The following is a 27,394-nucleotide window of genomic DNA, read 5'->3' as shown; positions in this document are numbered from 1 at the left end:
TTGTGAGCAGTCTTGAGCCCCGTATTTAAGAAAGGATGTGCTGACATTGGAGAAGATTCAGAGGAAGTTCACGAGAATGACTCCAGAAATGAAAGGCTTATTGTATAAGGAGTGATTGAAGGCTCTTGTCTTTACATGCTGGAATTTAGAGGATGAAAGGGGATTTCATTAAATCCTGTTGAATATTGAAAGGCCTAGATTGAATGGGTGTGGAGAAGTGTTTCCTGAGGTGGGTGAGTTTAGGACCAGAGGGCACAGTGTTAGAATAGAGCGACATCCATTGAGACCAGAGACCAGGAGGAATTTCCTTAACCAGAGTGGTGAATCTGTGAAATTCATTTCCACATGTGGCTGTGGAGATCAGATCATTGGGTAGATTTAAGGCTAAGTTTGATAAGTTCTTGATCAGTCAGGGTGTGAAAGGTTACGGGGAGAAGAGAGGACAATGGGGTTGAGAGGAAAATGGATCAGCCACAATGAAATGGCGGAGCAGAATTGATGGGCTGAATGGCCTAATTCTGTGCCATTGCGTTATGGTCTTATGGAAAATATTAGATGGATATGGGCCAAATGTCGGAAAAGAAGTGATAGCGTAGGTAGGCACCTTGGTTAGCATGGATAAGTCAGGCTGAATGGCCTGTTTCTGTACTGTACAGCTCTATGGCCAGCTACCGGCTATATTTGCATGAACAAGAGTTAATCTATCATGCAAACAAGAGAAAATCTGCAGATGCTGGAATTTCAAGCAACACACATAAACGTTGCAGGTGAATGCAGCGGGCCAGGCAGCATCAATAGGAAGAGGTACAGTCGAAGTTTCAGGCCAAGACCCTTCGTCAGGACTAACTGAAAGAAGAGATTTCAAACCTTCCAAATCTGTTACTATCTCTTCTTTCAGTTAGTCCTGACGAAGGGTCTCAGCCCAAAACGTCGACTGTACCTCTTCCTATAGATGCTACCTGGCCTGCTGCGTTCACCAGCAATTTTTAAGAGTTAATCTATGTTTAATTAGATTTTCGATTACTCCTGGGGGAACTTGTAGTCTCCAGGTCCTCAGAACCTAAACCCATGTTCAATTAACAGAAACTGCTGGCACACAGGAGATAGTACTGAATTTCATCATCAATGTCTGCCTTTTCTCTGAGGTGGTTCCCAAGATTCTGAGTGTGATCCATGATTTTGCGGATTCAGTCCCTGGGTCATGAGTGCTGAGGGGAACGTTGAGTGGTGGGGGGCAATTGGAATGAGATTTATTATCTTTCAGTTGTTTGGTATGTGCCTATTCTTTTGTAATCCTCAGTGAGTGAGTCAGTAGTAACTTGTTGCTTCGTCTCTAAATGTGTACACATACAATCCATATCTGTGTGCTGTAATGTGACAGGAGCTGAGCAGCTTTCCATTTGTCCTGTGGATTAATTCCACCTCAGCTGGAAGCTATCGAGAGGTGAGCCACACCATTGTGTTATCTCAGTCCCACGACGTGATGAAATGATCTGTACAGATGGCATGCATAGCAAACTTTTTTTATTGTAACTCGGCACATGTGACACTAATAAACTCATTTACCAATTATTTCAGTGAAGAAGATTGAGAAGAGGCTTCCTCAAGCACAGTCAGCACTGGGATTAGATAAGGTGAACTTGTTAGTTAGGATCATAGCTTGCATGTCATTTTATAGTAGATGTAGAATGATAATTACATAGTGCAGCCAAATTCAAAAAATATTCTTTCTAATTCCTAATGGTTGATGGAGTCAAAGGCTTTTGAGAGGTTAAAAAATCTACGTTCAATGCTTATTGCTATGCTCATGTTTTTCTTGGGTTTGGCATCCAGTTTTTGATGAGTGAAGTATTGATTGCAGCCCCTGAGCAAAGATGTTTCAGGAAGATATCTGCAAAGACTTTCCCCAAGTAAGCAGCAGGCAGATGGCCTAAAATTAACACAATTGGATTTATCACCTTTCTTAAAAATTATCATGATTACAACTTCTCTATGATGCCTAATCACACTCCCCTCTTCCCAGGATGAGGGTGATGAGATCATGAATCCACATCAGAATTATTTCTTCAGCTTCTTTTAAAAGTTCAGCTGTGATCTTGTCTGCTGAAAAGGTTTTTGTTTTCCAACTTGTGAATGGCCATTTCATCCTCTTCCTGGGCTGGGGCAGCACCAAAATTGTGGTGTCTAGCATTCTTTGGAATGAAGCCAATGAAACTTGTGTCAAAGGTGGGGTCTTGATTGAGGACATCTTCAATTTACTTCTTCGGGAGGGCACTAGCTTGATCAGTTCTCTTCATGGCTGTGTCTAGACTTGATCATAGGTTATTTGGGATGAGCTTGTGTCACTGATTAAACAATAAAACATCAGATTTACTACATAGTTTCAAACAATTATTTAATTCTTCAGTTTCATAACTCTTTTAATTACGACTCTTTGGTTTACTTTAATAACTTCCAAAACCCATTACCTCTATGCAGATATTACCCATACTTGATGAACCTGGCTGGGGTTCAATCTTATAAGACCTTAAAATATAGGAGCAGAGTTAGGCCATTTGGCCCACTGAGTTTGTTCTGCGAGTTCTTTGTGTCCCTATTGCAGACAGGGTCATCTTTTTCCATGGTTGGTCTCTGGAATCACTGCTGTCAATTTACTTATAAGACACTCTTTTGCACGTCTCTGCATATCTTGCAGAGATTGCTTAGTTCTTCATTGCCAATTATCTGACTACAAGTCCAGAGAAGCATGTGATTCTTAAGTTTATTCAAATTCCTGCTGATGCTGTTTCATAAAACTTGAACCATCAGTTGCTTAATTAACAGAGTGCCTGTTTGAGCTTTTGCAATTTATCAGGTTCTTCCTTTCACAACATCCCCACTTGCTTCATCTCCAGGTGGTTCACAGAGGGATGTGAGGCTACCTCAGCTTTGTTCTCATATATTGATAATGACCAGGTGTAGATCATGTCACCTTCCTTCACTCTACCCCTTTGTTCTTGGTTCCCAGCATCTCTTACTGGCCACAAGTGTGTCATCCCAGAGCCAGATAGGATACATAGTCATAGTAGTCATAGTCATACATTATTGATCCTGGGGGAAATTAGTTTTTGTTACAGTTGCACCATAAATATTTCTGGTTTTATTACTATCTAATTAATTAAATAGTAGTATGTAAATTATGCCAGGAAATAAGTCCAGGACCAGCCTATTGGCTCAGGGTGTCTGACCCTCCAAGGGAGGAGTTGTAAAGTTTGATGGCCACAGGCAGGAATGACTTCCTATGACGCTCTGTGTTGCATCTCGGTGGAATGAGTCTCTGGCTGAATGTACTCCTGTGCCCAACCAGTACATTATGTAGTGGATGGGAGACATTGTCCAAGATGGCATGCAACTTGGACAGAATCCTCTTTTCAGACACCACTGTCAGAGAGTCCAGTTCCATCCCCACAACATCACTGGCCTTACGAATGAGTTTGTTAATTCTGTTGGTGTCTGCTACCCTCAGCCTGCTGCCCCAGCACACAACAGCAAACATGATAGCACTGGCCACCACAGACTTGTAGAACATCCTCAGCGTCCTTCGGCAGATGTTAAAGGACCTCAGTCTCCTCAGGAAATAGAGACGGCTCTGACCCTTCTTGTAGACAGCCTCAGTGTTCTTTGACCAGTCCAGTTTATTGTCAATTCGTATCCCCAGGTATTTGTAATCCTCCACCATGTCCACACTGACCCCCTGGATGGAAGCAGGGGTCACCGGTGCCTTAGCTCTCCTCAGGTCTACCACCAGCTCCTTAGTCTTTTCCACATTAAGCTGCAGATAATTCTGCTCACACCATGTGACAAAGTTTCCTATCGTAGCCCTGTACTCAGCCTCATCTCCCTTGCTGATGCATCCAACTATGGTAGAGTCATCAGAAAACTTCTGAAGATGACAAGACTCTGTGCAGTAGTTGAAGTCCGAGGTGTAAATGGTGAAGAGAAAGGGAGACAAGACAGTCCCCTGTGGAGCCCCAGTGCTGCTGATCACTCTGTCGGACACACAGTGTTGCAAGCATACGTACTATGGTCTGCCAGTCAGGTAATCAAGAATCCATGACACCAGGAAAGCATCCACCTGCATCGCTGTCAGCTTCTCCCCCAGCAGAGCGGGGCGGATGGTGTTGAACGCACTGGAGAAGTCAAAAAACATGACCCTCACAGTGCTGGCTGGCTTGTCCAGGTGGGCGTAGACACGGTTCAGCAGGTAGACGATGGCATCCTCAACTCCTAGTTGGGGCTGGTAGGCGAACTGGAGGGGATCTAAGTGTGGCCTGACCATAGGCCGGAGCAGCTCCAGAACAAGTCTCTCCAGGGTCTTCATGATGTGGGAGGTCAATGCCACTGGTCTGTAGTCATTGAGGCCGCTGGGGCGCGGTGTCTTCGGCACAGGGACGAGGCAGGACGTCTTCCACAGCACAGTAACCCTGCAGAGCCTCAGGCTCAGGTTGAAGACATGGTGAAGATACTGGCTGCTACACTGGTCTTGATAGCACTGAAGAACCCATGCAGGTCATGGTAATTGGCTAATTGCTGGATCTCCTGCATTATTCTGTAGATCGCAGATTGTTGGACTTTTAACATTCAAATGACAGTGAACCCCCTGCTTAATCTTAAAGTTAAAACAGATTATGCTTGTGTGCAAATCTGCTGCCCCACTGTACCATCTGGGAGCCTAATTTAGTGAAGTTAAATCTGATATTCTCTTCAGTTAACCTGGTAGTTGTGGCACATGATGTAACCGTGAGGAAAAAGGGTCTGAATTGGAACAGTGTTTGTTCACTCTCACTAATACTTTAAAGAGTAGGTACATCTTGCCAAGCGGATTGATGAGCACAAAGTCAAAAGAGTTTTTTTTTGTTATGAGACTTAAAGTAAGTTTAACATAGTTTTCTTCAGCTATTACAATGTGTACTTCAAGATATCCTTGTAAATTAATAATATGTGCTAATTATTTTCAGGGTGCTTTTCCCAGGTGGTCACGTAAACCTTCAGACATCACAATATGCCAAGATTGCATCTTTGTTTTATGATCTTGCAATACAGGTAACTGCATTTGTTTAGTAGGAAAAAAATCGAGTATGGATGACCTTGTATATGTATAAGTGCTATTTTCAGCAGGTGGTTTATATAGAGTGATTATTGTGTCTATGTATTTTCAAAATTGTACTTGGGCTTCTGCATAGGAGATAAGATAATGCAAATGTACCATTATGTATAGGAAGTCTTTGAAGGAGAGAAAGGTAGCTATTTTTTCTTTGAACTTAAATCTGGTGCTCATTTTTCTTGGTTTATATTTATCCTGTATCCAAATGTAGTACAATATTCAGAATTACAGAAGGAGATTAGTGAGTATGATTAACCATTAAAAGGACTCCAGATGAATTCAGAAGAAATTAAGAGATTGAGTTGATATTTGGCTGATGAATGCTGATACTAGGAATGATTCATTTTGGGGTTGGTTTCATATCAAGCAGTGGCTCAGAGACATTTAAGTTTCTAATATAGCAAGCTTTGTGAGCAGACCATTTGGCAAAGTTGTATTTCTTAAAAATGAAAGTAGTACATGTGATCCCAGGTTTTATAAACAAGATCTTAAGCCTGTGTTTCACCAATCCCACTTGGCTTATCATAGCCAGGGACCAAATTTGGACTAATGAGCAGAATTCCAGTGGTTAGGTAGGAGTGACTGCCCTAGATATCAAGATCACATTTTATTGAGTGTGACATCAAAGAGGCTAAGTAAAAGTGATAGCCATAGGCATTAAGAACAAAACCCTCCTCCAGTTGGTAGCATACTTTGTGAAAAGGTGATTGTGGTTTTTAGAAGTATTATTTCAGCTCCAAGATATCACTGTCTACATTCAGGGATTCAGTCCCAGCCATCTTCAACTATTCATGGATGACTGCTCTTGCTTCATAAGTGGGAATGCTTATTGATGATTGTGCATGATTCAAATCAACGAAGTAACCCATACGTGTATGCGGTGAAACCTAAACAAACTTTAGACATTGACTGATCGTGTAAAGTTATCTTCATCTGACGGTGTTGACTGACTGCAGCTAGGAAAACCACAGGCCTTCTTTAGATCCACCCACCCCAGTCATTGACCATGGACTTCTAGTTTACCCATGTAAAACTGGGTCTCCAAGAGCAGGACAGTAGCTGGGTGTCCTGTAATGTTTTGCTTCCTAACTTTCAAAAGCATTTCTGTCATTTGGTGTCAGTAGTATACTATCCAGTGGCCTGGATGCATGCAGTTCCAAAAATACTCAAGTCAATTGACATCATCCAAGAAAAGGCAGTTTGTCCGATTGGTGTGCCAGCCACCATTGTTAACTTTCACTTCCTTCCTCGCTGTTACAGCTCCAGTAAGTATCATCAGCTACACACCATATTTAGTTTTGGTCCCCTAATCTGAGGAAAGACATCTTTGCCATAGAGGGAGTACAAAGAAGGTTCACCAGATTGATTCCTGGGATGGCAGGTCTTTCATATGAAGAAAGACTGGATGAACTGGGCTTGTACTCGTTGGAATTTAGAAGATTGAGGGGGGATCTGATTGAAACGTATAAGATCCTAAAGGGATTGGACAGGCTAGATGCGGGAAGATTGTTCCCGATGTTGGGGAGGTCCAGAACGAGGGGTCACAGTTTGAGGATAGAAGGGAAGCCTTTTAGGACCGAGATTAGGAAAAACTTCTTCACACAGAGAGTGGTGAATCTGTGGAATTCTCTGCCACAGCAAACTGTTGAGGCCAGTTCATTGGCTATGTTTAAGAGGGAGTTAGATATGGCCCTTGTGGCTACAGGGGTCAGGGGGTATGGAGGGAAGGCTAGGTTCTGAGTTGGATGATCAGCCATGATCATAATAAATGGTGGTGCAGGCTCGAAGGGCCGAATGGCCTACTCCTGCACCTATTTTCTATGTTTCTATGTTTAGTTGCCTAGGTGACTCTGATAACCCCTTCTAAACCCATTTCTAACAAAGTTTGGGGATGTTCGACAACTGTGACAGGGCTTGAATGCTTTTACCTCTGACAAAGTGAAACCAACTGACACAGGTGACAACAAGGTTTCACTCCCACATGAGCTCTATGGCTTCTGCGTTCATTTTAACTGAAAACCTGGAGGAACCTTCATGAACTCACACAACCCCGAGGACCCTGTGATTTCAGTCTCTGAGGCCAACATGAGAGCACCTTTCAGGAGGGTGAACTCATGGAAAGCAAACAGCTCAAATGGGGTTCCTGGCCAAGTAGTAAAGACCTGTGCTGATCAACGGCTGGAATGTTCACCGATATCTTTAACCTCTCGCCTCAGTAGTCTGAGGTACCCACTTGCTTCCAGCAAGCTTCAATTAATCCGGTGCCTATGAACAACATAGCAACCTGCCTCAGTAACTATCGTCCAGTAGCACTTATGTCCACAGTATTGAAGTGCTTTGAGAAGTTCATTATGAAACATGTCAACTCCTGCCTGAGAAGAGACTTCGATCCATTTCAATTTGTCTACCAGCACAACAGGCCCACAGCAGATGCCATTTCATTGGCTCTTCACTGAACCCTGGAGCATCTAGAGAGCAAAGGGGCATACTTCAGGATGTTCTTTATTGACTATAGTTCGGTATTCAACAGTATCATTCCCTCAAAACCAGTCAGTAATCTTCAAGTCCTTAGCCTCATTACCTCCTTGTACAATTGGATCTTGGATTTCCTCACTTGCTGACCACAGTCAGTTTGGATTGGCAACAACATCTCTTTCATAATCTCCATCAACGTACTGTAAGTGCACCACAGAGCTGTGTGCTTATCCCCCTGCTCTAGTCACTTTATACTTCTGACCATGAGCCAGTCCTCATTAGGGGATCAAAGGTGGAGAGAGTCAGCAAATTTTATTTCAGAGGATCTGCCCTGGGTCCAGCATGTATTGGAAAATGCAAATGCACACATTGTACTTTCTATGGTATTAGCGTATTTACTCAAATACACACATTGTATTTTCTACAATATTTACTATGTAACCACTGTTAGCTCATTAGAAGGTATTCGCTATGTAGCCATGACTTTTGACCTGTTCACTATTAATTCATGAAGACAACTGGAATGAAAGATAACCGCAGTGAGTAAGATGATGAAATATGGGGCAGTATATCGATGCAAGGCTAATTAAGAAATAACTGTGGTTAGGGATGAGAGGACATCTGGTCTAAAAATGTAAACTAGGACATAATTAAGTTGGGGAGTAAAACAATAGTGGAAAGTCAAGAGCGGATATATTGATGATATGTAATCACAGGCTGATTGGATATGATAATGTAGCGAAGATAGGAGAATTGCTATAAAAATGCTATGTACAAGGTTCAATGTACAGTCAGCAACTAGCTTTCTGATTGTCTCAGCTTTGATTTGCAAATTAAAGTTTAAAACTTCTTGAAGGATTTTCTTGTCGTTTGTGAGAAACGAGAAACTACATCACATGTAAGTGTAGTTATGAAGAAAGCAAGGCAGCACCTCTATTTCCTTAGAAATTTATGAAGATTCAGCATGACGTCTGAAGCTTGGCCAACCTTCTATAGATGTGTGCTGGAGAGTTTATTGACTGGTTGCATCTTGACATAGTATGGAAAATCCTGCAAACAGTAGTAGATGTGGCCCAGTCCATCACAGGTAGAGCCCTAAGCACCATTGAGCACATCTACACAGAGCATTGTCACAGGAAAGCAGCATCTATCATCAAAGACCCTTACCGTCTAGGCCATGCTGTCTTCTTGCTGTTGCTGAAGGTACAGGTGCCTCAGGACCCACAGCACCAGGTTGAGGAATAGCTATTACCCCTCAACCATCAGGCTCCTGAACCAGTGGGGATAACTTGGCTCAACTTCACTTCCCCGTCACTGAACTGTTCCCACAGCCTATGGACTCACTTTCAAGGGCTCTTAGTCTCAGGTTCTTGATATTTATTGCTTATTTATTGAGTTATTATTATTCTCTTTTCTTTCATATTTGCAGAGTTTGTTATCATTGCACATTGGTTGTTTGTTTGTCTTGTTAAGTTCTGTCTTTCATTTATTCTATTGTATTTCTTAGATTTATTGTGCATACCTGTAAAAAAAACCTCAGGGTTGCATATGGTGACGGGGTGTGTAAGTTGATATATTATCACTTAGATAATAAATTTACTTTCTACTTTGAACTTCTAATATAATGACATGCTTCAGGTATATTATTCTTTTAATTCATCAGTTTCTTTTTTGCTATTAGGAGGACATTAGGTCCCTTTTTAAGTAAAAAAAATATTATTTATTGTGCACGTCCGGGTTTGCTGTTTATTACTGGGTGCAATGTCCAGAGCAAGATGCTATATGTATCATTCACTTGCACAATGTCATTTCTAAAAGTGTTCATTGTGAATATGGCTGTGATATTATTCAAACTTAAGAATACAGTAATTAGAAAGGCTGTAGATAAAAAGATGGAAATAGAGGGAGGAGAAGATGGCGGCACGACACAGCACACACAGCTGTTCGGAATGAATATCGTATTTGTGAAGTAGGATGCCGTGCACAATCTGGATTTGATGGAGACAGCTGTGAGAAGCGCAGAGGAACATCTGGAGTAACTTCTGAAATGCCCGCTTCGCTGCCGCTGCTACTGTGCAATCGAGGATCTCTGGAGACGAAGGCCCCAACTCCTTGGCTTTGCATATTGCCTGTTGCTGGGGCCGGGGTCAAAGCGCTCGGCAGAGACGGTGCTCAGTGTCAAAGAGGTGGTTGGAGGCTCGGAGTTTTCGGACGGACTCGGAGTCAGGCTGTGGTCGGATGCTTCCAGGATGCTGGACCGGCAAGTTGGCGGCGCTGGAGGTTTACTGTCTGCGTGAGATGATGGGACCTTGGAGAGACTTTGAGACTTTTACCGTGCCATGGTCTGTTCTTATCAGATTATGGTATTGCTTTGCACTGTTGTAACTATATGTTATAATTATGTGGGTTTTGTTAGTTTTTAAGTCGGTTTGTCATGTGTTTTCGTGATATCATTCTGGAAAAACATTACTGCATGCATTACTAAATGACAATAAAAGGGGACTGCGTGTCCTCATAACATAATAGTAGTAACCTACCTAAATATTGGTACAATATTTGCTTGCTAGTATACTGTAAATGCAGTGGAGTAACTTAAGCAGATTTAGACCTGTCAATTTAAGATATCTGTAATATCAATTATAAATACAAAGCATTACTTGTAGTACTTGATATGATTGTTACTGTCAAAGGCTGGCAGTAAATGCAACTTTTCTGATTCTGTTTTAAAACAGGCCTATGATCATGGGACTTATTTCCCAATCTTGGGGGTTTGCCTTGGATTTGAACAGCTGACTGTCCTTACCAGTGGAAAAAATCTTCTGGTTGCTACGAACACCAAGAATGTGTCTCTTCCTTTGAAATTCAGCCAAGGTAAAGCTTTGATTGGGAGGGTGAGATCATTTTGGTTATGGAAATGAAAATTGTGAGATCTGTAAGTGTAAGAAATTGGCTGCATTAACATTTTCACGTTTTTGTGTGATCGAAGTGACAAAGAATTTCTGCACTATGAAATTGCATAACATTGCAACCAACCTTCAATGGTTTCTGAAAAATAAAGAGCTTTGTGGTTATTAAATGTTACCTTGTATGAAAATGTACTGCCATAAACAGACTTTGGTTTTGTTCACTGTTATCAAAGAGACTTTGATTCTCTTCACTGCTATCACCTCCTTGTCATCTTGTGTACTTTTAATCTTTCATCTAGTTCCATTTCTTATGCATATATCTGTAGTGACAATTTATTATCACTCTTGTTATTCATTTATTTCTTTTTAACATGGTTCATTCCGCCCAGTCTACTTCTAGCAAGGGATAAAACCTAATTAAATGGCTTGAAAGAAACACTGCACCAGATCTCTATATGGCAAAGAATAAACTCCAGGGACTTAGTGTGTGTTAGAAGCTAATAGTCTAATGCAGTAATTGTCCAATTTTTGCCAGTTGCAAATCCACTTGCTTGTTCAGCTGAATTTGGCATGAGACAAAAAATTAGCTCTTTTCAGCATTTCCCCCACTATCCATTAAACTATAAGCAAGACAGTGGTGTTAGCTGCTACAGTGATGAGATCAAGAGTTAATCCAGTGATTTTGTTACAAATTCATATCTGGCTGTGAGATTTTTTTCAATGTGGCACAATCTACTGTAGCTAGCCTGATATGTGTGAAGGTGAGGTAAGATGCAATTGACTCTGCTGCTGATCTCTCCCCATTTGTCCTGGGCAGGTTTCAAAGCCATCCAGTGTTATCTGTGCCAGTGCAGGGATTTGATTTCTTATAACTCCAGTGCAACTAGCAAGCCTTGTTTTGAAATTTTTCTTGTTTGAATTTGCTAAGTTTGTAGACTAATGAAAACAGGCCCTCTGGCTCACTGAGACTGCACCAGCCATCAAGTACTGCTGCACCCCATTTCCTGACACTTCGCCCAGAGCCTTCTGCGTCATGTAGTTTCAAGCGCTCGTCCAAATGCTAATATCTTCTGGGAGTGCCTTCCTTCATCACCCTCACTTACCTCTTCCTGCAGAGGGTTCACACAAAAGGCTTGCTCAAATTCGCTTTAAATCTCCTGCCCAGTACTTTCAACCTATGCTTGCTGACTGTAGCTACTTAGGCTATGGGGAAAACTTCCTCACTGTCTATCTACAGCAAATTCCAAGTATCTTTAAATGTATATGACAATAGAGTTAATCCTTGATCTTTCCCCCCGAGTACATATCACAATCAGGTCATCTCTCATCCTTCTCTGTTATAAAGAAGTAGATCAAGCCTATCTGGTATCTCCTCATAGCCGATATGTTCCATCCCAGGCAACATTCTGGTTAATATTCGTTGTGCTGTCTCCAATACAGTCACATCTTCCACTGATGTGAAGATCAGATAACAGCACAGTATTCCATGTGTGGCTACTCCTTTATCATGCCTTCTCTGATCTGCATTCCATGCCCTGTCTAATGAATGAAAATATTGCACGAGCCTTCATAATTGCCTGTCTGTCTGTCTTGCTACCTTTGGTGAACCTTGGTCCCAATTACAAACCTTGGTTCCTCAAGGCTTCTAATTATCATATTATTCATTATATATTGTTTGTGGCTTGAATGGGGGGTAATTATATTCAGTAAATGTTTCCTATGGGTTTTTTCCCCCTCTTTTTTTTCTTTTGGGGAACAAGGATTGTTACATTTAAACCAGTCTTGGCTAGCCCATTCAAACTCATATTTTCACTAAGAAAGTGCAGAGATTCATATTTATATATCTGTATGTCTCATATGGAGTGCAGACCTACCAATATATCTTTGCATGAACATTACCTTAACCACTATGTGTCATAGTATTGATTATGTCTAGATCTTAGCAAAGCATTGTAAATGCTGCAGATTTCAAGCGAATGTTCTGTACAATAAACTTCAGGTGCCAAATAAGATAGCTTGTTGGCGGAAGGGATTTAAGTGCACTGTTGAAAATGCAACATATTGGAATATACTTAGTTGAAAGAAAGTTTTATTTAGAACGTAGGCCATATAATAGAATTAAAATGTTAATGAGCTAGAAAGGAAACGACTAACTTATCCACAGAAAATAAGGAATTGATGCATACATCAGAAAGCTGCCCTTGAACAGACATAGGAAAGCCAGAGCATAAGACTGTTTGGAGTGCACATTCAGGGATATCCCTGATTTATAAGGAACTCCTGTAAAAGAAAAATAGCTCTAATTTATTGAAATTACAGAAGCTGTAGTGGTTAGTACAACATTATTACAGCTCCAGGCATCGAAGTTCAGAGTTCAATTCTGGCATTCTCTATAAGAAGATTTGTGTGGGTTGTTGGGCGATGTAGTTCCTTGAGACAGAAGGGCCTGTTCTACACTATATCTCTCTTTAAAAAAATGTTATTCTAAATCGTTTATTTCATTTTGCTCAGCTGCAGCAACCAGTAGGATGTTTAAGAACGTTCCTGAAGATTTGATGAAAGCATTGGTTGTAGAACCTTTAACTGGAAATTTCCACAAGTGGAGTCTTTCTGTAGAGGTCCGGTAACTAGCACCTTCCAGCCATAAAGCTCTTGGACATATAAACTAAAAGCTAATGCACAGTATAAGTAACCAGATGATTCTCTCCACACATTAAAACTACTTTGTGTGGTGCGTTTTGTGCTGTTTATAGACATTACTTGTTTCAAGTTGTTAAAATATTGCCAAGGTTTTAATTGAAACTGCAAATGTAATATTCAAAGAATTCAGTTAATCTGTAAACACCCTGTCTACAATGATCTGCTGAAAAAACCTAAAGGGACTTGACTGCTTCTAAGAAGATTCCTCATAAGACTATAAAGACATAGGAGCAGAATTAGTCCATTCAACCCATCGAGTCTGCTCCACCATTCCATCATGGCTGATCCTGGATCCCACTCAACCCCATACACCTGTCTTCTCACCGTATCCTTTTATGCCCTGACCAATCAGGAAACTATCAACTTCCACTTTAAATATACCCACGGGCTTAGCCTCTACCGCTGTCTGTGGCAGAGCATTCAACAGATCCACTATTCTCTGTCTAAAAAATAATCCTCCTTACTTCTGTTCTGAAAGATCACCCCTCAATTTTGGGGCTGTGACCTCTAGTTCTGGATACGCGTGCCATAGGAAACATCCTCTCAGTATCCACCCTGTCAAGTCCTTTCAAGAATCGGTAGCCTTCAATGAGATCGCCCCCCCCCCCCGCATTCTTCTAAATTCTATTGAGTACAGGCCCAAAGCTGACAAACATTCCTCATATGTTAACCCCTTTATTCCCAGAATCATCCTCATGAACCTCCACTAACTCTCCAATAACAACATATCTTTTCTGAGATGTGGGGCCCAAAACTGTTGACAGTACTCTCTAAGAGTGGTCTGACTAGTGTCTTATAAAGCCTCAGCATTATCTCTTTGCTTTTATAATCTATTCCCCTTAAAATAAAATGCCAACATTGCATTTGCCGCCTTTACCACAGACTCAAGATGTAAATTAACCTTCTGGGAGTCTTGCATGAGCACTTCTAAGTACCTCTACACCTCTGATGTTTGACTTTTCTACCCATTTAGATAATAGTCTGCATTATTGTTTCTTTTACCAAAATACATTATCATACAATTCCCAACACTGTATTCCATCTGCCACTTTTCCCCCATTCTTCTAATTTGACTGAGTCCTGCTGCAATCACATTGCTTCCTCAGCACTACCTACCCCTCCACCTATCTTCATATCATCTGCAAACTTTGCCACAAGGCCATCAATTCATTTCTCCAAATCATTGACAACAATGTGAAAAGTAACGGACCCAATACTGGCTCCTGAAGAACACCACTAGTCACTGGCAGCCAATCAGAAAAGGCCCCCTTTTATTCCCACTTGCTGCCTCCTGCCTGTCAGCCATTCCTCTATCCATGCCAGTATATTTCCTATAACACCATATGATTTTAGAAACATAGAAAATAGGTGCAGGAGTAGGCCATTCGGCCCTTCGAGCCTGCACCGCCATTTATTATGATCATGGCTGATCATCCAACTCAAAACGCCGCCCCAGCCTTCCTTCCATACCCCCTGACCCCTGTAGCCACAAGGGCCATATCTAACTCCCTCTTAAACATAGCCAATGAACTGGCCTCAACAGTTTCCTGTGGCAGAGAATTCCACAGATTCACCACTCTCTGTGTGAAGAAGTTTTTCCTAATCTCAGTCCTAAAAGGCTTCCCCTCTATCCTCAAACTGTGACCCCTCGTTCTGGACTTCCCCAACATCGGGAACAATCTTCCTGCATCTAGCCTGTCCAATCCCTTTAGGATCTTATACGTTTCAATCAGATCCCCCCTCAATCTTCTAAATTCCAACGAGTACAAGCCCAGTTCATCCAGTCTTTCTTCATATGAAAGTCCTGCCATCCCAGGAATCAATCTGGTGAACCTTCTTTGTACTCCCTCTATGGCAAAGATGTCTTTCCTCAGATTAGGGGACCAAAACTGCACACAATACTCCAGGTGTGGTCTCACCAAGGCCTTGTACAACTGCAGTAGTACCTCCCTGCTCCTGTACTCGAATCCTCTCGCTATAAATGCCAGCATACCATTTGCCTTTTTCACCGCCTGCTGTACCTGCATGCCCACTTTCAATGACTGGTGTATAATGACACCCAGGTCTCGTTGCACCTCCCCTTTTCCTAATCGGCCACCATTCAGATAATAATCTGTTTTCCTATTTTTGCCACCAAAGTGGATAACTTCACATTTATCCACATTAAATTGCATCTGCCATGAGTTTGCCCACTCACCCAACCTATCCAAGTCACCCTGCATCCTCTTAGCATCCTCCTCACTGCTAACACTGCCACCCAGCTTCGTGTCATCCGCAAACTTGGAGATGCTGCATTTAATTCCCTCATCCAAGTCATTAATATATATTGTAAACAACTGGGGTCCCAGCACTGAGCCTTGCGGTACCCCACTAGTCACCGCCTGCCATTCTGAAAAGGTCCTGTTTATTCCCACTCTTTGCTTCCTGTCTGCTAACCAATTCTCCACCCACACCAATACCTTACCCCCAATACCGTGTGCTTTAAGTTTGCACACTAATCTCCTGTGTGGGACCTTGTCAAAAGCCTTTTGAAAATCCAAATATACCACATCCACTGGTTCTCCCCTATCCACTCTACTAGTTACATCCTCAAAAAATTCTATGAGATTCGTCAGACATGATTTTCCTTTCAAAAATCCATGCTGACTTTGTCCGATCATTTCACCGCTTTCTAAATGTGCTGTTATCACATCCTTGATAACTGACTCCAGCAGTTTCCCCACCACCGACATTAGGCTAACCGGTCTATAATTCCCCGGTTTCTCTCTCCCTCCTTTTTTAAAAAGTGGGGTTACATTAGCCACCCTTCAATCCTGAGGAACTAGTCCAGAATCTAACGAGTTTTGAAAAATTATCACTAATGCATCCACTATTTCTTGGGCTACTTCCTTAAGCACTCTAGGATGCAGACCATCTGGCCCTGGGGATTTATCTGCCTTCAATCCCTTCAATTTACCTAACACCACTTCCCTACTAACATGTATTTCACTCAGTTCCTCCATCTCACTGGACCCTCTGTCCCTTTCTATTTCCGGAAGATTATTTATGTCCTCCTTAGTGAAGACAGAACCAAAGTAATTATTCAATTGGTCTGCCATGTCCTTGCTCCCCATAATCAATTCACCTGTTTCTGTCTGCAGGGGACCTACATTTGTCTTTACCAGTCTTTTCCTTTTTACATATCTATAAAAGCTTTTACAGTCCGTTTTTATGTTCCCCGCCAGTTTTCTCTCATAATCTTTTTTCCCCTTCCTAATTAAGCCCTTTGTCCTTCTCTGCTGAACTCTGAATTTCTCCCAGTCCTCAGGTGAGCCACTTTCTCTGGCTAATTTGTATGCTACTTCTTTGGAATTGATACTATCCCTAATTTCTGTTGTCAGCCACGGGTGCACTACCTTCCTTGATTTATTCTTTTGCCAAACTGGGATGAACAATTGTTGTAGTTCATCCATGCAACCTTTAAATGCTTGCCATTGCATATCCACCGTCAATCCTTGAAGTGTCATTTGCCAGTCTACCTTAGCTAATTCACGTCTCATACCTTCAAAGTTACCCCTCTTTAAGTTCAGAACCTTTGTTTCTGAATTAACTATCTCACTCTCCATATTAATGAAGAATTCCACCATATAATGGTCACTCTTACCCAAGGGGCCTCTCACGACAAGATCATTAATTAACCCTTCCTCATTGCTCAAAACCCAGTCCAGAATAGCCTGCTCTCTAGTTGGTTCCTCGACATGTTGGTTCAAAAAACCATCCCGCATACATTCCAAGAAATCCTCTTCCTCAGCACCTTTACCAATTTGGTTCACCCAGTCTACATGTAGATTGAAGTCACCCATTATAACTGCTGTTCCTTTATTGCACACATTTCTAATTTCCTGTTTAATACCATCTCCGACCTCACTACTACTGTTAGGTGGCCTGTACACAACTCCCACCAGCGTCTTCTGCCCCTTAGTGTTACGCAGCTCTACCCATATCGATTCCACATCTTCCCGGCTTATGTCCTTCCTTTCTATTGCGTTAATCTCTTCTTTAACCAGCAACGACACCCCACCTCCCCTTCCTTCATATCTATCCCTCCTGAATATTGAATATCCCTGAACGTTGAGCTCCCATCCCTGGTCACCCTGGAGCCATGTCTCTGTGATCCCAACTATATCATAATCATTAATAACAATCTGCACTTTCAATTCATCCACCTTATTACGAATGCTCCTTGCATTGACACATAAAGCCTTCAGGCGCTCTTTTACAACTCTTGTTTATCTTGTTAAGCAGCCTCATGTGTGGCACCTTATCAAATCCCTTCTGAAAATCCAAGTAACTGACATCCACTGCCTCTCCTTTGTCCACCCTGCTTGTTACTTCCTCAAAGAACTCTAACAGATCTGTCAAGCAAGATTTCCCTTCCCAGAAACCATGCTGACTTTAACTTATTTTTATCATTAGTCTCCAAGTACCCCAAAACCTCATCCTTAGTAATAGACTCCAACACTTTCCCAGCCACTGAGGTTAGGTAACTGGCCTATAATTTCATATCTTTTGCCTTCCTCCCTTAAAGAGTGGAGTGATATTTTCAATTTTCAGTACTCTGGGGCCATTCCAGAATCAAGTGATTCTTGAAAGATCATGACCAATGCATCTGTTATCTCTTCAGCAACCTCCCTCAGGACTCTGGGATGTAGTCCATCTGGTCCAGGTGACTTATCCACCTTAAGACCTTTGAGCTTGCCTAGGACTTTTCCCTTTGTAATAGCAATGGCACTCACTCCTGATCCCTGACACTAGCAGACCTCTGGCACACTGCTATTGTCTTCCACAGAGAAGACTGTTGCAAAGCACTCAATAAGTTCATCTGCCATTTCTTTGTCCCCCACTACTACCTCACCAACATCATTGTCCAATGGTCCAATATCTGGGACTGAAAAAAAACTTATGCTTCTCCCTCTCAAATTGCAGTATGAATTCAATCATATTATGATCACTACCTCCTAAGGATTCCTTTACATTAAGCTCCCTAATAAGATCTGGGTTATTACGCAACACCCAATCTAAGATAGCCTTTCCCCAAGTAAGCTCAAGCACAAGATATTCAAAAAAGCCATCTCGTAGGTATTCAACAAATTCCCTCTCTTGCAATCTGACACCAACCTGATTTTCCTAATCCCCTTGCATGTTGAAGTCCCCCATTACCTGTGATATTATCTCTATTACATGCCATTTCCAGCTCCCTTTGCAATCTCAACCCCACATCTTGGCTACTGTTTGGAAGCTTTTATGTGATTCCCAGAATGTTTTTTGTACCCTTGCAGTTTCTTACTTCACCCACAAAGATTGAACATTCTCTGACCCTCTGTCACCTCTTTCTAAAGATGTAATTCCATCTCTTACCAACAGAGCCACACTATTGCCTTTCTGCCTGTCCTTTCAATACAAGGTATCTTGCCCAGGTGGATTGGAGAAGGATACTGGCGGGGATGACAGCAGAGCAGAGGTGGCTGAAGCTTTCAACTGTGGCCGCCTTTCAGCCATGACTCAGTGATGCCCACAACATCACACCAACCAATCTCTCATTGTGCCACGAGTTCATCCACCTTATTCCGAATGCTACGCATATTTAAATACAGCATCTCTGTCCTGCATTCTTCGCCCTTTTGAATTTTGCCTCTGTGGTGCAATTTAACTCTTTGTGCTGTCTGCATTTGTACCCAATCATTGGCTTGTCCTTCCTTACGTTCATGTTACACCCATCATCTACTTGTAAACCTGCTGACTCCTCCTTAGCTCTACCATACTGGTTCCCATTCCCCTGCCATATCAGTTTAAACCACTCCCAACAGCTCGAGTAAACCTGCACACAAGAATACCTATCATTCTTTTTTCAGTAACTGAAATTTCTAATGTCCAAGATAAGAAATTAGATGCAAAATTTTTAAGGAATAGTATTTTAAAACAGTATAATTAATATATTAAAGCCCTGTCTTTACAAATAATTAAAAGAGTTGGTGGAGACAAAAGAGATCTATGATTGCCAGCCTTGTGTCTCACATATCTAGTACTCCTATTTTTTTTCCACCTTTTCCTGTTTTGACCTGCTCCAGACATGATGTACTATTTACTAACCATTTCTATCCTCTTTCAACAAGCTCTGTTCTTTGATCTTTCTTGTCTTCCACCTTTTTAATTCTTTTAACTGTTCCCTGTTCTGATGCAGGATTATCAACCTTAAATATTAGCTCTGTTTCTCTCTTCATAAATGCTGATCTGAGCTTTGACACCATTTTCTGTCTTTGTTTAGATTTCCATGTCTGCAGTGTTTTGCCAACAGCCGCACAAAGAATCAGGATGTATAAGCTCGGTTGTTGAACTGGATCACGTGACCTGCCTTGCTTTGATTGGATCAGCAGAGTGGCTTATCGATCACTGTCCAGCCATCACTGAGATCCGTCCCTCATTGCAATCCATGACACTAGATTCACCAGGCACTTACTGGCAACCCCAGAGATGGCAGTGAACCCTCCCCCCCCCAGCCAATCATTCCTTTGTTCAGTGCCACTTGGACCTTTTTTGGCACAACACTATTTTTCTTATCTTCTTTTGTTGGATTGCAGCATATGCTACTCATTGGAGAAGATCCTGGCCATTGCTAGGATGGTCTGGATCACTGAGATAATGCGTAAGAAATGGGGAAACTTATGAGGAAGTTAGTTTTATGAACATTTTCTGCCCATATAATTGTTTGCAGAAAATAGCAGCAAACAATGAAAATTCTTTGGGGGCAAGTATCTAAATAACCATGGAATTTTGGTTTTATTGATGTTTTTCATATTAGTACTTCCTTTCGGGTAACTGACCGTGCAATACCATAAAATATAGGAGCAGAAGTAGGCCATTTGGCCCTTCGAATCTGCTCCGGCATTCATTCATGGGCTGATCCAATTCTTCCAGTCATCTCCACTCACCTGCTTTCACCCCATACCCTCTGATGCCCTTGCTAGTCAAGAACCTATTTATCTCTGCCTTAAATACACCCAATGACTTGGCCTCCACAGCTGCTTGTGACAACACATTCCACAGATTTACCACCCTCTGACAAAAGTAATTTCTCCACATTTCAGTTCTAAAAGGACATCCTTCAATTCTGAAGTCATGCCCTCTTGTCCTAGACTCCACTACCATGGGAAATAACTTTGCCATATCTAATCTGTTCAGGCCAGTGATTCCAGTGAGGTTTCTCACAAGTATCCTTGTTTTTGTGGTTTGATATTACACACCATCCAATAAAATTTTCAGCAGAGAATAGTGAACAAGGGTTTCTGTATCAATCACTATGAATTGAAGGAAATTGCATCATCTTAGAGTGTCTTGCTTTGCCCAGATCAGCAGAACATCATTGAAAATCTTGTTGATGGCGTGCATTAATTTTTTTATGATTTAATTTTAGCAATTTGAAAGGAATGAAGATTTGAAAAACTTCTACAAGATCTTGACCACTAATACAGACAGCCAACAGATTGAATTTATATCTACAATGGAAGGTATTTTCAAATTAACAGTTCTAATTAATAAACACATGAGTTTCCTTGGATTGATTTAAATCCATTCTAAGTGTTGTAATTTTCCTCATTCTTCAGAAAATAGGCTACTGCTGTGATTTCTTCTTTCCATTGTTACTATTGCTAAAGGTTTCTGTTTGTATGACACCACCAGATGGTACAGGTGACTGGAGAAACAAGCGGCCAGCTTGGGAGTGATAGAGATGAGCATTCTCCAGCTGTACACAGATCGTACATTTGGGTGTATCCAGAATGTCTTTGCCCCATTCTGCCAGTAAAATAAAGTTTTTTTTCTTATATATTTAAATGTTGTTTTCATTTTCGGCAGCAGTGTTCCAGCATATCCTAACAAGAATGCAACGGTGCTAATGGACATGGTTCAATTCTAATACAAATAATTAGGCTTGCATTATTTTGCTGATGATTAAAACACCACTCTCGTACAATTAGATTAGTGAAATACTTATGTTTTTACGTGCATTTTTGATATACATTAGTTCATATAAATTCTTAATTGACAACCTCAGTTATTTCCATTAATAATCTATTTTTACAGCCAAAAATACAGTTTAATTGCTACAGTTCTGGTTAGCATATCAAAACATTTAGTGTAATACATTTGACTGGTCTAAATATAACACTGGGTGTTGGGGTGGAGATAAGTCTCTTCCAAATGAGATGCAAGGCGCTCCTTCCCTCTGCTAGTTTGCAGGTCACCCTTGGGCAAGGTGTAGCACCTCTTTAGTCCGACCGATCGGGGTCACATGAAGCCATGGGAGCAGGAGGTGGATGGTCAAGTGAGCAGCTAATACATGCCACAAGTCCTGGTTATGTGACCACTGATGCCAGACAATCCTGAAGGGTATTGATAATGGCTGGGGTCACCTGTCTTGTAAAGACACTGGCAATGGCAAACCACTTCATTAGAAAAAAATCTGCCAAGAACAATCCTGACCATGATCGCTCATGTCATATGACAGGGCACATAATGAATGAACAAATGAAATAGAACAAATCTGGACCAAAAGATTTATACCCCTTCCCTGGATTTTAATCAGTTGTGTCTCTTATCCCAAAGTCCACAAAAAAGCACACCTGATTTAGATTTCATTAATGCAAGTTAATCTAATTCTATAGCTTTTAATTCATTAACACTTTACTAGTTTAATAAAATCTTTATTTCTATTTTAAAAATATTTTTATAATCCTTCAGTGTCATCAACTCCTACCTCTTGACAAATTTAGCATGGAGCCGCACATGCAGAATGATTAAACTATGGATTGTATGTAATTTCCACAGAGCAGTGTTTTGGAATGGAAAAGTAACTATTCAGGTGCACATTGTATTAATGAGGAGAGAAGAATGAAAGAATTAAACCTGCTTAACAATTTTGTGTTTGCATTGCAGTACTTTTCCAGTCCTACTCTGCAAAATCCAATCAGGAGTAACTTTTATAATGAAATTTGTAATTTCTGTATTGATTTTTCTTTCTCCGAAGGATAATTACAAACGTTTGTACATTCCACAGAGAAACATCTGTATTTACTCATTGATCTGAATCATGTGTTTTAAGAACTTGTGTAAAGAGAGAATTAAACACTTTTTAGATGTAGTGTATGTAGTTGAAGCATACATTTCCGGTAAGGATTTCAGTGAGTTACTGTGAATGAATTTCATAGAACAGTTATGCTCATTGATTGTATAAAGGAAATGATGAATGGTTTGCATTGTTGCAGCACACAGCTACCCCATTTATGGAGTTCAGTGGCATCCAGAGAAAAACCCTTATGAGTGGAATCCAAACATCAGCATCCCACATACCAGCAATGCTGTCAAACTAACATGGTACATGGCTGACTTTTTTGTTAGTGAAGGTATGACCACTTAACATAATTAATCTATGATACTAGATTTGTTTTAATTGTTTGTGATTTGGGAAATGATTTATAGCAATTAACCAAATTGATGATCTACTTTGGAGAATTTGTGGAGTTGAACATGACCTGAGAAAGCTTTTAAATGGAAAAGTAATATTAGTATCTTTCTGCTGTTCGAGGCATAGGCATTCACAAGTTGTTCAAGTTACACTAAGGCTACCTCATCAAAACTGAGACTGGAATTAAAAACAGATTCATCAAGTTTGCCACCATCAAAGGTGATAATGCACTAATTGTAAAGATTAACGAAAATTGGGCAAAACTTGCAGGTTAAAATCCATTCTGATTCCCCTCATGACAACATCCTCTGCGCCCAATCTATCTTACTTGCACAAGTTCATAACGTTTATTAGAAACAGAAATTTCCTCTTTGAACTGACTCATTAGCTGTCTCCCTTCCTCAGGCCAATTCTGAGACATCCCCCATTTTCCATGAACTCTTTCAGTATATCTACCTGTATATCATTTATTATTTGTAAGCGTGCTCTTATAATTGATACTTTTGATTTATGTTCCATATTTAGATAATTTGGATTACCTTCTATAGCGCCTGATAATCTCAATATGGAATCCACCCTTACATTTATTTCTCATAGACTAGCAGAAATCCAAGCTTTGGTTGTTTCTGCACTCACTGGTAATTCATCTCTTCATCACATACATGATGTAATTTCCTGGCACTGGCAATGCCATTTCATACATTTTTTTATTTCCTTTATTCACTTCAAAATTGCAAATGTTGTAAGTCAGTACATAAGCTTTAAAATCTGATTGTTACTTCCTTCTTTTCCAGCTCAGAAGAATTGGCATCATTTTCCTAATGAAAAAGAAGAAGAGGGGGCTTTGATCTATAACTATGCACCAATTTATGCTGGCAACATCTCCAGCTTTGAACAGATTTATGTAATTGATAAACCCTCCTTCAGTTAAGAAGTGGGCTTTGGCAAATAAATCATCTGTGTGCCAAGATGTGGAGAACCATTTGAAATTGTATGGCTTCCCAACCATGTATCCTTTAAATGTAATCACTTGATTCTATTAGTTCTAATATAAAAATAGTTATGTTAACTTTGTGGCCTATAGAAAATAATGTATAATTCTGTGGACACTGACACTGTCAGGATAAAGTTAATGGATATTGTGAGATATTTTTGCTTTTTGCTCACTTTTCCTGACTAACTTGGATCATCTGGTGGGTAAGGCTACAGTTTTGGCTATAGAAGTTGATATTGGCAAAAGCACATCATCGCTGCTTCATTGTACTATCGGTACTGGTTTCTGCATTTCTGAAGTAACAAGCTCCATGAGGAATATGTTTACTATCTTGAGGGTGAAGTTCCTCCAATTCATACTTTTAGCAAATCACACTAAATTTAAAACCAGATTCTCAATTTTGTACTTGTATAGATTCTAAAAGAATTTTAACTGAATAGTGTATCTGAATACATTATGGCTTTCCCATCCAGAATACTTTGACAAAAATAAATTGATGTCCTTAGACAATGAACATCAGAGAGTCTCGCAAATTGAGCCCACATCTGAGTAGAGAATCACATTTAATACTAAATGACGACATTTTGATGTGAATCTCTCCTGTTTAATTCCGAAATGCTAGAAGAAGACAATTTATCCTGTGTTGTCTTTGTGCAAAGGATAGATTTTAAAGTTCAAAGTAAATTTATTATCAAACTACTTATATGACACCATATACAATCCTGAGGTTGATTTTCTTGCGGGCATTCATAGTAAATACAAGGGATCAATGAAAGACTGCACCCAACAAAACAGTAAAACACCAGTGTGTGAAAGACAACAAATAATGCAAATACAAAAAGATGATAATAATAATAAAATATGCAATGAATAATGAGAACATGAGGTGAAGAGTCCAGAAGTGAGTACCTAGGTTGTGGGGACAGTTCTGTGATGGGGTGAGTGAAGTTATCCCTTCTGGATCAATGAGCCTGGTGGTTGAGGGGTAATAACTGTTCCTGAACCTGGTAGTGCGGGTGTTGAGCCTCCTGTACCTTCTTCCTGTTCCAGCAACAGTGCTCCAAGTAGCTATGCTCCGTGATGGGGAGGGCTTTATCCATGCTGGACTGGGCTGTATCCACTACTTTTTGTCATCTTTTGTAGAAGTTTGCAGGTGAATTATATGTATGTCAATTCACTAAAATTCATTTTCTTAATTATAAGCCCCAACATACCTTTACCACAAATCCCATTTCAATGCAAAATGCACTTTGCCTTCCACATTTTTAGTGGGGTGCACTTGCAAAATGACTAATTCGATCAATACATTTTCCAAGCTTCTATGAAGGCTAAAATTAACTGAATTACGTTTGTAAATTTGAATTTCTGTTTTTATTGTAATCGAAGGGCAAGAGATTGTTTTGTAAAAGAAGTGTGGAAAGGAGAAACAAAAGCATACAGCTTGTACAATTGCCTCCCTGGTTACCTCTCATACTCTTAATACTGTCAGCCCAATTCCCAAAGATTTTGTTCAGGAAGTGCTGCATTGTTTTGTCGTGAAATAGCATTAACCAGGTAAGGTGACATACAGAATTTTTTTATATCGACTGGACAAATTGGATCAGCCCATGACTGAATGGCAGAGCAGACTCGATGGGCCGAATGACCTACTTCTGCTTCTGTATCTTATGGTATTATTATAAGCTTTAACAGTTAAAAGGATACAAATAAACTTCTATTTCAGTATTAGAAACATAGAAAATAGGTCCAGGAGTAGGCCATTTGGCCCTTCGAGCCTGCACCGCCATTTATTATGATTATGGCTGATCATCCAACTCAGAACCCCGCCCCAGCCTTCCTTCCCTCCATACATCCCTCCAGATGTAAGTTTCTGGTTTTTGGTCTTTGTAGGAAGTAAATGAGTAAATGTCTTTGCCAATTGTATTGTGCTTCAGTATAATGATTTGCTGACTATCAAAGGATTCTTTATGCACTGCACAACACTGCAAACCTGTTTTCCAGTAATGCAAGGTGTAATAAAACTTTTGGAAATTTAATTTGTGTTTTTGATCTGTGATAAAGCTCAACAAAATTAAACATTGTATTTTGTTCTTATTTCCCAAGTAGTGCAGACATGTAGTGAACTTAACCATATGTAAAATACTCAAGTATAAAATGTAGTAGATTACGAAAGTGAATTTTCAAATCTGCTTTAGTTACTTTGAAATTTGTTTGAAACTTATTATGGACCAACCCACTTGTAATAAGCTTGCAGCATTTTATTACAGATCTGTGCTCCATTCAGATTCCTCATGAAGAAACTTAGCATCTCAATGTGCTTAATTCCTTAGCACTGTTTAAGGTGAGTCTGAGTCAGGGTGGAACTGCGCAGTCTACATTCTGGTAATGCAGTGTGCATAACTTTAAAAAAGAATGTGTTGATCTTAATGTTTTTAACACGCGCTTAGATGCTGTTCTCCAATTTTGAGAAATCGTGAGCTACGGATTCCTGCAAGTCACTGAAATACTACACTTACCAAGATGGCTTCCAGAATAATTTCCTCTGACCTTCAGCAGCAGAACTCTGGTGCTTGTTTCTGATATCTGGTGTCAGGTATAACATAACATGATTACTTTGGCTCTGTCTTCACTAAGGAGGACATAAATAATCTTCCAGAAATAGTAGGGGACAGAGGGTCCAGTGAGATGGAGGAACTGAGCGAAATACATGTTAGTAGGGAAGTGGTGTTAGATAAATTGAAGGGTTTAAAGGCAGGTAAATCCCCAGGGCCAGATGGTCTGCATCCCAGAGTGCTTAAGAAAGTAGCTCAAGAAATAGTGGATGTATTAGTAATAATTTTTCAAACTCGTTAGATTCTGGACTAGTTCCTGAGGATTGGAGGGTGGCTAATGTAACCCCACTTTTTAAAAAAGGAGGGAGAGAGAAACCGGGGAATTATAGACCGGTTAGCCTAATGTCGGTGGTGGGGAAACTGCTGGAGTCAGTTATCAAAGATGCGATAACAGCACATTTGGAAAGCGGTGAAATGATCGGACAAAGTCAGCATGGATTTGTGAAAGGAAAATCATGTCTGACGAATCTCATAGAATTTTTTGAGGATGTAACTAGTAGAGTGGATAGGGGAGAACCAGTGGATGTGGTATATTTGGATTTTCAAAAGGCTTTTGACAAGGTCCCACACAGGAGATTAGTGTGCAAACTTAAAGCACACGGTATTGGGGGTAAGGTATTGATGTGGATAGAGAATTGGTTGGCAGACAGGAAGCAAAGAGTGGGAATAAATGGGACCTTTTCAGAATGGCAGGCAGTGACCAGTGGGGTACCACAAGGCTCAGTGCTGGGACCCCAGTTATTTACAATATATATTAATGACTTGGATGAGGGAATTAAATGCAGCATCTCCAAGTTTGCGGATGACACGAAGCTGGGCGGCAGTGTTAGCTGTGAGGAGGATGCTAAGAGGATGCAGGGTGACTTGGATAGGTTGGGTGAGTGGGCAAATTCATGGCAGATGCAATTTAATGTGGATAAATGTGAAGTTATCCACTTTGGTGGCAAAAATAGGAAAACAGATTATTATCTGAATGGTGGCCGATTAGGAAAAGGGGAGGTGCAACGAGACCTGGGTGTCATTATACACCAGTCATTGAAAGTGGGCATGCAGGTACAGCAGGCG

At 40.6% G+C, this 27,394-nt stretch overlaps 1 protein-coding gene across 1 annotated transcript in view; it reads left to right on the top strand.

Moving 5' to 3' along the window:
- LOC134354812 (gamma-glutamyl hydrolase-like) overlaps positions 1-25,805 on the top strand; it is a 66,154-nt gene extending 40,349 nt beyond the window's left edge. The window contains exons 4-9 of the mRNA XM_063064120.1: positions 4,998-5,082; positions 10,351-10,489; positions 13,036-13,142; positions 20,675-20,768; positions 22,524-22,661; positions 23,518-25,805. Coding sequence (XP_062920190.1) covers positions 4,998-5,082; positions 10,351-10,489; positions 13,036-13,142; positions 20,675-20,768; positions 22,524-22,661; positions 23,518-23,654 — 700 coding nt within the window. The 3' untranslated portion in view covers positions 23,655-25,805. The remainder of the gene's footprint in view (positions 1-4,997; positions 5,083-10,350; positions 10,490-13,035; positions 13,143-20,674; positions 20,769-22,523; positions 22,662-23,517) is intronic.
- Positions 25,806-27,394: the final 1,589 nt, after the last annotated feature.

The sequence above is a fragment of the Mobula hypostoma genome, chromosome 1 (assembly GCF_963921235.1).
Source record: "Mobula hypostoma chromosome 1, sMobHyp1.1, whole genome shotgun sequence".
NCBI lineage: Eukaryota > Metazoa > Chordata > Chondrichthyes > Myliobatiformes > Myliobatidae > Mobula > Mobula hypostoma.
Note: the sequence above shows the minus strand (reverse complement) of the source record. Positions and strands in the feature narration are given on the sequence as shown.